Raw genomic sequence first — 12,980 nt, 5'->3', positions numbered from 1 at the left:
AACCTTTAACCAAAGTCCACTCCACCGATTAAAAGTATGTTTATTATTTGAAACCTACTCCCATTGGAAAGATTGGAAAAGGTAATCCATAAAATACATTAATGTTATCTGTTTATGAAAGAGAGATCCCATGAAGCTTTGGTATGTGCATGAACAAAATGTATGGAAACTTTGTGGGGTCAGGAAAAACTCTGGGGTAGGGATAAACTTAGTGAAACAGCTTTTTCAATCATGTGAGGTTTTCACGGGGCTATAATTGTTGATTCCTCATCCTTCATCTTATCCTTTGGTGGTATTATAATTAAAAACGTTGTTCTATATACTAATTAATTAATTTTAATTATTTAAATAAATACATGGTAATATTATAAATTTTATGTATAAAAATAAATTTATTTTTAAGATTATGTTTTATAACATTAGAAGCCGATGGATTAAGAGTCAAAGCTTGAAAAATAAAGTTAGCACCATCATGGTATCATGTGATCTTCATGTGCCACCAACCAGAAAGTCAGAGCAAATTTCCGGCACACACGTGGCCCTGATTATCTTTTCTTTTGTCTTGGTCTCCCAAATAAAGAAGTGAATAAAAGGAGCTTTTGCCATTGACGTTGGTGAAAAGGCAAGGCTTTACGTTGGTAGAGATTTAATGTCCAGTACTCGGCCCAATTTTGGAACCAAAGGCAGATGGTCCAGAGGGAGTTGATTTTCGGCCTAGTTACATTATGGGCTTTAAATCTCTAATGGCCCAGAAATGTGGCAACAAGATAAGACCCCATGTAAAGAGCTAGCTGATTTGGTAGAATCATTTTAACATTTTGGAAACTCTTGACACATAAGTTTCCCCGCCAGCGTGCTGGCCCTAAATCAGTGCAGTTTGAAGTCTGGAGTCACGCCCGTGGCTCTATGACTTCATTTAGTACAATTTTCCCTTATGTTTTCAATTTGTACAATTTTAAATTAAATCCATCTTAAATTGAAATCATTTTGAAATTCACAATTTTAACTTTCCTTTATTTATCGATTTAAATTTGATCATATTCCGGTTTTCGAGTTTAAGTTCATTTTACCACCTCTAATAAAAACATCTAATTCCACCAAGGCAGAAAGATTATTGACAGTTGACGCTAAGGTGAAGTGCAAGCCTTAAGGAGTACCTGAAATTGCAGGAGAGGCCGGTCGCGGCAGGCCAGCTTATCGCTGCAAGCCCAGGCACACAAGCTAACCAGAATTGATGCTTTAACAATTTTTTTCCTTTCAACTGATCTCGACTCCTTATGATTTGGTAGACCAAAATTACCAATGAGAATCATAGAAAACACCTTCGACGTAAGGAGGAGATGTCAGGAAACGCTCAAGCCTCAAACATACCATGTCCGGTAAATAGGAGAGTCGGCATAACATAAACTTTTGATTGATAGAATAAAAAATGAAACAGACATTCCTAATTTACAAACCATTAATGCATCATGAATTTTAACCATAACCCACCACAATTGCGAGGTTGGCTCACATCCACGAACCCATGGCACAGGGTTTTGGTAAAACAAAACAGGGGTTTTACCCCTTATTCCTAGAAACTTTTGTTGTCAGAAAATAGGTATAACTGTAGCGTTCCTTGATTCTCAGGGTAAACCAAGATATCAAGCACCTACTCATTTCTTGACAAAGGAAACGCCCTTGTGAATGCTACTTGCTAGTTCTTTCTTTGCCTTCTCCAAGCCCACCCTGTTGATCATCATTTCCATTTTTATGTTAAATTTAAATACATATGGCATATGGGACAAATGAAATTTTCAATTAAAATTCAGGAGGAGGTCTCTAACAAAGATAATTACAAACCTCTCATACTCATTTAGTGGGCCAAGAGGGTATACTTCCTCAACTCCGAACCGACCAAGTCTTACCTTGGAGGCGAAGAAGGGTAATTCAGTCACCTAGAAAAGGAAACGTATTAGGTATTATAAACCTAAAAAATGAAAAAGAAAATAAAGGAAAAGAGAGGGGAAGGAAGAAACGGAAAAGAGATGTGAATCCAAATAAGGACTCAGATAACATACATGTGAGGCCACAAATGAACATTCAACAACGCCAGCATCTCCTCTTAAGCCACGAAGGCATGCATCAGCAAATTTAACCGCAGCATATGCCTGCACTTTTATTATGTTTATACATTTGTGTAACAACCAGCTAGAATCATGTCTCAATAGGAAACTTGACAAAATATGTGTACTTAATGGTTGAGAAAAACAGAGAACATATATGACTAACCATTGATAATGTTGCAGACCCAGCACCAGCCTTTGCCTGCAAGAAATTACAGAGTAAGGTCACTGACAGGTTTCCAGCATGTAAACAATGGCAACATATAGGTAAAATAAGTTTTTAGAGCCCAAGTTGGTACATGCTAGCATGAACCAATTTAAGTGGAAAGCTTCACCAAAACCAACAGAATATGTAGGCAGTAGCACAGTCAGGTTCATTATGTCTTAAACTTGATCAACATATTGTCCACAAATCTTGGTGTAGCAGCAAAAATTCCACAGTATCATGCACATATGCTGGCCAGATGTGCTCTACAAGTGCAAAAAGGTGGTGTTCTCATATTTGTCTTATCCTATGGAGGATTCCCTTAAAGCAGGGAAGAATGCCACGACTAATAGTAAGTTATGAAGCCATAAAGAAAATAAAAAATGCAAAGATCTCTCAATTCATCCTCATTGTTAAACTCCAACCACGGAATTAGATGATGTGGACAGGGATTTTTGTGTAACTCACTGCAAATTTTAATGCCAGCTGCATTATATCAAACAAAACTTTATCCAGATTCATCTTTTTACCAGATACTCAAAACAATTCCTCATGAATCACTCCATCATGCCCAATAAACAGATCCTGCACAGTTGCCTTTTCAGAGTTTTTGTTGCCACCTGATCTAGGTTGTCCACAAACAAGAGTCTTTTCTACCCCATCGCAAGTTTTTTTCAGTAATTCTCAACCCCAGGCTGCAACTAGAACTGCTTCTACATATCAATTGCTGGATATTTATAGAACTTGTCTAATTCTGCATCATATTTAACAAGATAGGAAAATGCACATGCTCCAAGAAATTTGGCCTAAAGCTTCCACTGCTCTGTGGCAAACCCACCATTTCTTGAAATGCTAATTATTAGATGTGTTATATATTTTAGGAACGCTTTTTGTGCTCAAACAAAATCAAACATACATAAGATTTGATTACTTTTAGTTCACCAAGTGGTTTCAAGCTATCTGATTGCTTAGTATTGAAATCAAAAGATATAAGCTTTACCTCAACAACCTCCGTACCACCATTCTGAATGCGATCTGTCAGATAATCAATTTCTTTTTGGGTGAAAGAACATGGAGGTTTAACCTGTATAAGGGGAACAGTGATTATTACATAGAAAGTCATTATAATACAAAACAGTAAGCAAGTAATTGTCTGAAAAGTTCTTTTGAACCTGAGATAGAACAGGTAAAATAGTAACCCCTGCATGCCCCCCAACAACAGGAACATCAACCTCCCGTGGATCAAGACCCAACACTTCCGCCTATAAAGAAACCAAAATAATGGGGGCCAAAAATTATGACTGAATACCAGAACTGAACATTGATAACAGCTACGTTACAAAATATTAGCTTCACCACATATGTAACACAATTTCCACTATACCACACAAAAAGGATGATGAAAGAAACCTATCCAACATTGTGTAACAAAATCCACTATTGGCTAATCTAAAGTAAAGAAGAATACATCAATGGCAAGATTTTTAGTTACCACAAAAGCATCAGCACTGACAACATGGAGCAAAATGATGAAGAATCCTATCCAACATTGTCTAAGAAAGCCAGGCGTTGGCTAATCAACAACAAAGGAGAGAAAATAAATGGCAAGACTTGTAGTTACCACAAAAGTATTGGCTCTGACAACATCAAGCATTGTGACTCCCAAAAGTCGCTTTGGATCAAAGGTGCCAGCTTTCTTAAAAACTTCTGCAGCGATTGGCACTGTTGAATTAACAGGATTACTAATCAAATTGACAATAGCTTTGGGACAGCACTTTGCTATTCCTTCGCAAAGAGTCTTAACAATTCCAGCATTGATGTTGAAAAGATCATCCCTTGTCATTCCAGGTTTCCTGGGAACTCCAGCTGGAATAATTACAAGGTCCATTCCTGTAAGAGCCTCCTCCAATTGCTGTTGCCCCAAAAATCCACGTACCTAAAAATTAAACAACATTATTAAAATCCTTAAACAAATACATCAACCAAAGCTAAAAACCTTCAATTAGAATTATAAATTGATGTAGAACTCTTTCTCCAGTCGTCAGCATACTCAACCTCAATATATGTGAAAAGAAGATCTTTTTTTTTTTTCTTTTTGAAGGTTCTCTTCAGTCAAAGGAACTGCAAAATCAAGTACAAATCTTGTGGGATTAAATATGGCTTGATCATTTCAGTGTACCAATCAAGATTACTTGTTTACTTCACTTCCTATTGATTTCAAGGTTTGGCATCGTATATATGGCTTGATCATAATACTCTCCTAATTCCCAACCAAAACATCAAATTCAATTGGAGAACCCAAAAATTCTCTCAGGCTACCAATTCCACCACCACCAAAAAAAAAAAAAAAGAAACAAATTTAATGAATTTCAAAAGCCAAAAAGCATATTCTTATGAAGGGAAAACATTAACATTAACATACCACAGCTCCAGTGTCCATGTGGCTAATATCAGTGGTAACACCAGGGGTATTAACCACATCATAAAGATGAAGAACATAAACCAAAGGGTTCATCTTCATCAACATCGCTAACGGCTGCCCTATTCCCCCCGCTGCTCCCAAAATTGCCACCTTGAACCCGGCTGACCCACCTTTGGCCCGGCAGTTGGCTCGACCCAAACCCGAACCACCCTCCATCTGGGAATAATTGGGAGGGTTGAGATGGGCTGAGATTGTTGCAATGCGTTGGTTGACTTGAGAGTTATTAAACCGCATGTTTTTTTCTTTTCCTTTTCTGGGTTCGATTACAAATTTCCTGTTTTAGAAGGTTGGGGGCTGGAACTTGAAAGGGCGATGGGATTTTGGCAATTTGCAAAAGCTGTTTGGAGTTTATAAACGATGGAGTGGGAAAAGCTTGAAGATGATGACGTGCGAGATTTGTTTGTTCTGTCGCAGAGTTGCTGAATTGGGAAGCGTGCAAACTGATCTTATCTCCACTGAACTTTCCAGAACAATAAATAATTGTGGCTTTCGATGCCACGCATTACTTGGAAAATTCGGTTAAACTTCTGCTCTAGCCAATCTCTCCACGAGTTCAGATGATCACACTGTTTTCCTTTCACCTGAAATTCACCGGTACTAGTATTATTATTTTGAAGTTTTATAATAATTATTTGTTTTTGTTCCACATTAAATCATCATTTTATCATTTTTAATCAAATTTAATCAGCTTTATCATAATTTCAAAATGTTGAGTTTAGAGCTTTTCAAAACTTATTTTTTGAAATTTTCATTACAGTTTTTTTAAAAGTAAAGAATTTCATTAACACAGAAAACAAAGGTTAATCTTCAAAACTGTACATTTGATCAAACATATTATCTCTTGATTACATTTAATTATATATTGCATATAAGATTATAGTAAATAATGATCAAAGTTATTTTGTTTTACCATAACAAAGTAAAACCAGACATTTAATTTAAAATAAATTAGATCAATGCTATATACAAAGAATTAAGTTCAAATATTTAATTTTACAAATATATAACTTTTTAGAATTTAAGGTTTAAATTTGAAAAAAAAAACACTTTATCACCTTAATTCATAAAAAAAATTACTTCCAACCATCAACACTTTGCCACATTGGGATTAATAATTATTTTAAAAGATCACGTGAATCACATTTGTAATTAGATAAAGAGGTGATAATTAGAATCTTAAAAAAAAGAGTAATAATTAGAAAAAAAAAATTGACTCACAGAACACCCACCGGCCTTGTATTGTACAGTCGGTCCAACAGAGCCTGCCTTCGCAGATTTAGCAATTCAAACGGCATAGACAGAGGCCCATTGTGAAGCCAGTTGGGCGTAAACATGAGTTTGTATAAGTTATTTATTGACCCAATGCGCTTCTTCTCTTGCCCAACCAGCATAGGTTCAAAGTCTTTTACACATAATTAATTAAAGTGCATTACCCTAAGCTAATATCTAATTATTCTTACCATACAAATATCTCTGTCGGCATTTCTGATCCCATTGTTAAAGAAATCACGGGAGGGAAAAAGGGCTTCTAGAAAAGGTGATGTCTTTTTCTGATTGCAATATAAATTTGGGGGACTAGGGGTTTGATGATGGCTTCCTTTGAATGTAGAGAACCATTGACGTCCAAGGCACAGCACTTGAATATCCCCTCTCATTGTCAAAAGAGGGTGGCTGTCCTAATGTTGGGACATTTTAATATAATATTTCATTTTCAACAAATTTAAGTATTAGTGGTTAATTAAGAATTGTTTTTCCTTTATCCAAATCTTTCCGTACCCCCATTGGAAATCTAATCATTATTTATCCAATCTTAATCATATTAATCTATGATACAAAGCAAGGTTGTGGATTAATCCTTTTTAAGAAAATAATTTTTTTTAAAGGAATTGTTGTTATCTTGGCGGAGGCACGAAAGCAAGAACATCATAATGAAACCGAGACATTTGTTGTCATTTTACTTGGAATCCAAGGAAATAAAATATAGTATAAACCATTTACGAAGTTATAAATTGCTTTGGGCAGGGTTTCATCATCCCATCCCAAAAGGCCTTTTTCTCATCGTTTCAACCCTTTGCTGGGTAATTCTTCATTAGTTGATTAATGCTGCAACATGACAAATTAATTGCGTCTTATTTTAGAGGTCATTTGTGGTTTGCTTTCTCCTAATTAACTAGTTAGTCGCTAGTCTATATGGTCAAAAAACAAAAATCACAATTTAAATTGAGAAAAAAAAATGAAAAAAATAAAAAAGTAAGGATCAAAATGGAGCTATCTTCCAACTTGGATTAAGTCACCATACAAATCAAATGTCATTGTCAATATTATTATGTTTTTATGTGTTATTTGTTAAGACTATTGATTTTGGTTGTTGCCTTATTAAGAATTAAAAGGGACAACCTATATAATTTTATGCGTTTCCAAGTCAATCCAAGCATCCATGGGAAGAAATGAGAACCTACAGGCTTTGATGAACCCATTGGAGTCACACAAAACTTGACCTAAAAATTTGCATGCCTTTGTGGGTCAGTATAGTGTGACCCTTTAAAATAATAATTAGCAAATTGAATGAGACAATGAAAGAGATCGTTCTTTATGTCTTACCAGAAAAACGGACCAAAGGGTAAGTTGAAAGGGCTCTTTCACCGGCCACCTAAAGCCAACACACACCCAAAAAATTGCTTCGGCTTTGGCCTTGGCCTCTGCCCCATAAAAAGTTTATTCCCCGCATGCATAAAATCCCTTCCCTCTGCCTCTTCTTCTCTTATGCTGGGTCCCTCTTTATAACCCCATCTCTCTTTCCTCTCCTACACTCTCCATACCTCAAAGGCCCAAGCTTAATTTTCTCTCTGAGGGAGAATTGCAAGGAAGGAAATTCTTTTGGGTGGGGTTGGGGGGCTGAAAGGAAAATTTCAGAAATGGCTCAACAGGACAAGCACTTCGCATCTTTCTCAACCACCCATTTCTCTATACGGGGAATTGATGAGACCAAATTACCCTTCGGAGACTGTGTTGCCCCTCTATCCATTTCCATGTAAGCCCAAAGGTCATAATTGGGAAAACAGCATTAAGCTTGAAGAGTGAAAATGTAAACTCTCTCGCTTTGTCTATCTCAGTACAAAAATATCATTCCTTCATAGAATAGAAAAAAGGCAGACAGGATGGAGCCAGGCAATTGTAGTAGTTATGGTTTTCTGTGCTTAGTTTTAGATTATTCTCATCATACCATTACTCCTTTTGGTTAAATCTTCATTAACTTTCCAAGAAAAGGAAGAGCTAGCAGCAAGTCTTTCCCAGCATCTATGAAGAAACCATCTGCTTATCTATGTATCTGCATGAGAATCTGGCCTTTTCATGTTATTATGAGCACAATGATGATGGTGATGTTGCATTTTCTTCCCATTTTTCAATAGATTGTATAATTATTTTCATACATAAAAATATAACAGATCTTTTCTTTATCTTGGCTGTTTTCCTTTCCTTCTTCAAGCTATTTTCTGTTTGCCTTCTAATTATTATTGATTCATGGTTGTTTGTCCTCTAGACGATTACTAAGGATAGTTCTTTCCTGGCCTGCCCATTTCTCTTTCTGTAGTTTTTAATATGTTGAAGGCACGACATATATTGGACTACTCTGAGTTAACCACTTAAAAAACTTTTCATTTGTTCTCTCTCTGAAGTTAGAAAACATTACTTCATTCTTTCCATAAATTACTTGTTGATCTGGTTGCTTATACAGAGAGTTGCTTTCCTGTGTTTGCAGGGTTTCGACTTTTAGCTTCCTATAATTTTTCTGACAAAATTAATCAATCTGGTAGATCTTTAGGGATCAAAGTAATACATCCTTACACTGATTTTTATTTTAGAAAAAGAAATTCTCGAGTTTTGCATGTTTTTTTCTCTCGTATGACATGCAGAAAAAGATATTCTTTATGGCAAGAAGGAAAAAGTTAAAAAGAGTAGTTCTATTTTTTTTTCCTTATCTCCAGCCGGCAAAAGTTTTGAACTAGTGCAGTTTTTATTGACACTAAGAGGCGTCCTTTTGAAGCTTTTTGATGTCATATCCATGGTTGTAAATGTAGGTTTGTCTCTATATTTTTGAGATCTAAAAGTATCTTGTAAGTGATATCTATCCTCAATTATTTCTTTGGGTGAAGATTGATGTTTTGCTGCTGCTTGTTTTTCTCGCTGCATTCAATGGCCCTTGCCCCTGGATGTTGTTTGTCTCATATACATTGCATTTAACCTGATATTCTGGCAGCTAAATGCCCAACATAGTGGAAACGAAAGAAGAGAAAAGCAAAGGAAAGCATACCGTTTTTCTTCTTGCTGAATGTCACAAAATTCAACTGTTAGAATGTGCAGGGTTTAGAAGAGTACTGAAACTGGAAACTATTTAGACTCAACAGCACTCCATTTAATCATCTACTTTGTCTATTTGATACTGCTTTCATTAATCTCAATGGTTTTGGTTCTCTTTACTGTCTTAGCTTTCTCTTCTTTTTTCTTATTAGGCTCGTTCTTTTTTAGAATATTCTGATGATCAAAGTTATGGAAACCTAAAGTGATTATTGGAACAACTTGGTGCTAATACACATATGGGGTCTATCTATATATGCTCCATAAATAAGCAATATATTGGTTTCTATTTTCTTATAAGGTGCAGAAAGATGCTTAGTCTCCCAAAACTTATTTCCATATCTCTCTCATTGCGTTCATCGTTTTATAAGATGCACCATGGTTGAAGATGTGGGAGCAAATTAAATGGATTATCTTTTAATTTCAATTCTTGAACTTGGATGGCAGGAAGACGCATGTCCATGATTGAATCAATTTCAAGTTAACTTATTTTTACTTAAATGAACAAATACTATATATTTTGAAACGCCATTGAAATGTGGGATAATGTTATTGTTTTTTTCTTACAGTTTGAAACCACCCGTTCAAAAATTTCTGCTGTCCTTGGATGTAGCCAGTTTTCATGGAAATGTTTTGTGTCTCTTTTAGTACCTCTAGTAAAACACTTGGTTTGCTGTGCAAATAGAGAAAAGCAAGGACAAAAATGTTAGTATGTGAAGCACTAAACTAATAATTAATTTCGTTCCCAAAAACTACATTACTAACTTTTCTGCTTCCGAGGCCAACCCTTTAATTACTTGAATAATCTTTTCATGTGGAATTTTGCTGGCAATATGATTATATAAAAGTTAGTAAATAGTAACATATTAAAGTTTACTAGTACAGATAGTAATCCTGGCAAATCACCAAGTCAAGAAATGCGGCAATATTAGACTATGCATGTAGGGTAAAGCCAGACCTGGCTGATATATGTTTTATCACTTCATATAACTATTCATATAATCAAAGTAATAGTTGCACCATTTTCTAAGTGGGAATTCGGAATATGCACTATCTTAAGATCAGTACAAATAGTTGGGAGAAAAAAGGTTTCAAATTCTCATGAAGAATACCATTATATATGTACATTTTTCTTCTTCTTCTTTTTTTTTTTGAATATAAGGGCACATAATACATGTAGTATGCTTGGCTTCAAGGTTAACTAATAGCAAACCATGGAAGCAGAATCGTAGGGTTGCTATCGCTTCATAAACTTATTGGACTTTGCAATTGATTCAAGTCCATGTCTTCTTCCTATTCATAAATTATATTTCAAAATTAAAAACTATTCAAATAAAAACAAATTAGGCATAAAACTCTTGTTGTTTTGAAGCATTTGGTCCTGTCAATGGCTATAGCCTAGCTAGGAACAACATAAATTAGCTGGCTGCTATTGAGGCATCCGGCACCACTAGGGTCTTGGCCAATGGCGATTTAATTTGGAGGGTCACATTCAGGGAAACTGATCAAGGTTTTATCATTTTCCCTCCCCTTTCCAGAGCAGCAAAGGGTACGATGCAAAACGCGGCTTCTGGAATGAAATGGTGTAACGAAAGAATTAATTATTATCAATTACTCGTCACTTTAGTTTCCACGGCAATTCTACGAACTTTAACGTCTCCTAGCGATAGGCTAATTAAATAAAAATCCAAAGTTGGTTTTTCCGGTTCGATTTCGACTGGAAATTTGTTTGTGTTTGACTTGGAGAGGTTGATATATCCATGGATTCCATACAAATTTCTCACAACGTCGACATACACATATGCAAGACTGTATCACGACAATACAATAAAACCAAAAAGAAAGAAAGAAAAATACAAATAGAAAGGATCAAGAGTCCTTGACTTAAAAATTGTAGTATGTTACTGTTTCAGGAATGGAAGTTTTGCAGACTCAAATTCATATCGACGAATCTTCAAGAATTAAAAGCTAAAACAGCCTGTGTCGGTGCACTTCACCGGCAGAGTTGGGTGTTTGCAATAGACCGTGGAGCATTAACTTCCCGAAAGTGGTAAACAGTTGCTGCCGAGTTCTGGTTCTCAAACACACACACCCCACCAGACACTAGATTTTTTGACTGGCTTGACTGGGGGGAGTTCAAATCCTTAGAATTTTATCCTTTTTTCTTTATGTTTTTAATCTGCAAGACCTAGGATTAGTTGACTCCCGATGTATGTTTTTGACTGGCTTCATTTGTTAACCATTTGTCATTTTCATAAAATTTCTATTTAATATGGATTAAGGCTGTTAACCACGTGATTAGCCTTTCTTTCCTTTTATTTATTTATTTTTAAACCTTTTGGAGTATATAATTGAGAATCAGATGGGTTAGCTCAACCAACCAAGTTTTGTCGCTTTTGAATTTTATGTGGAAAAGGGGAACGGCTTACAGAAGAGAAATGCAGCTGTTGTAACCTACAAAAGCTAGTAGTGGATATGACACAACCACAGTACTCCATTATTGACCTCTTTTTAAGTGGCCAAGGTCTCTCTTAATGATTAAATCCATAAACCATGTATAAGACTTTACGTTTACGATTCAACAAATAAAGTATTCTTTGTTATCTTATTTATATTTGAAAGTATCTGCTAACTTTCATATCAACAAGTCGAGGAACAAATTAGCAATATCCCTGATGAGTTATGGTAAATTAGCTTATAATTATAATTTATATTCTTCTTCTTTCTGGGGCACCCCTAATTTGGTATTAAACACATGGGCCTCGGGAAGCATAATTTTCAACAGCTTCTCCTCCAAACAACTGAGTCTTTACGGGGACGCAGAGCCTGCTGGAGACTGCTACTTCCCAAGCCGAAACCTTCTTTAATTAAATTTGATCTTTAATTTATTATCTTTAAATCTCACATATCAAGGCCCCATGCACCCCAAAACCGGAAATGAAATCTGAATGTGTTTAATATGCCTCCCTGGGAGACTGCAAATCTTCAATGTTTCTTCTATTTTGTCAAAGGCTTTGAGAAGAAGAATGGACTGACATTAAGTCAGGTTCTACCTGGCCCGGGTAAGCTCTCTGGGGCATGTTTAAACGCTCAGGGCTGCTTAGGAAATTTAACTTTAGCAGCTGTTTCTCTCACTTGTCAAACTTCTCACTTCTTACAGAAGCTTGATACTTGTCCCCCTCGTAAGTTCAGAATCCAAAGTGTAGACAAATAAATTGCAGAAATGTGCCAAATATGGCAAAATTTTAACTCTGCTTCACTTGGGTTGATTCTTAGAATCCATCATCATAAGCCAAAGCTCGAAATTCCCCTACAACCCTACTAATTCCAGAAGTAATGACGGTTTTAAAATTCTGTTATAAATAATTTGAAATAAAAGCAATGTAAATTTGTTTTCCATGAGTTAATCATAACTATTAATTGATTAATAATCTTATTTTCCTTGAAAGGAAAAGAACAGCCCACTATGTTTTTGCATCTGATCTCCCAACCAACTTTTCCCAATTTTAGGCCATCTCAAATACCACTGATTGAATAGACTCTTAAATTGACTGAGACCAACCCTTTCCCAATTATCACCATTATTCTTCAAATTGCCTCTAATGTTTTGGCACATCCATTTATCAGCAGAAGAATGAAAAAGAACCAAAAAAAAAAGGCCTTAAATCTAGCCTAAAATTCAAAACAATGAAACAGTACTTAACGCTTTCAAGCACTCCAGTTCTTGCATTGCCTAACTAAAGAAAATTTAAATCTTCCATCGATTCCAATAAAAACCTGTCTCTTTCCGAGCACCAAGAAAAAAAGAACTATGATTGACATCAGACTAGTC

At 35.6% G+C, this 12,980-nt stretch overlaps 1 protein-coding gene across 1 annotated transcript; it reads right to left on the bottom strand.

The window, feature by feature from the left end:
- Positions 1-1,392: 1,392 nt before the first annotated feature.
- Positions 1,393-5,371, bottom strand: PMDH1 (peroxisomal NAD-malate dehydrogenase 1). The gene is made up of 8 exons (XM_021418573.2): positions 4,733-5,371; positions 3,932-4,246; positions 3,483-3,572; positions 3,311-3,394; positions 2,272-2,307; positions 2,061-2,150; positions 1,843-1,937; positions 1,393-1,728 (listed from the first exon to the last, which is right to left on the bottom strand). Exons 1-8 carry the CDS (start codon positions 5,024-5,026, stop codon positions 1,656-1,658), a joined length of 1,077 nt encoding a protein of 358 aa, XP_021274248.1. The 5' UTR covers positions 5,027-5,371; the 3' UTR covers positions 1,393-1,655.
- Between the last annotated feature and the right edge of the window lie 7,609 nt (positions 5,372-12,980).

Source organism: Theobroma umbraticum, unplaced genomic scaffold (genome assembly GCF_002168275.2).
Source record: "Theobroma umbraticum cultivar Fairchild unplaced genomic scaffold, ASM216827v3 scaffold_44.0, whole genome shotgun sequence".
Taxonomy (NCBI): Eukaryota; Viridiplantae; Streptophyta; class Magnoliopsida; order Malvales; family Malvaceae; genus Theobroma; species Theobroma umbraticum.
This window is presented reverse-complemented; position numbering and strand designations above follow the sequence as displayed.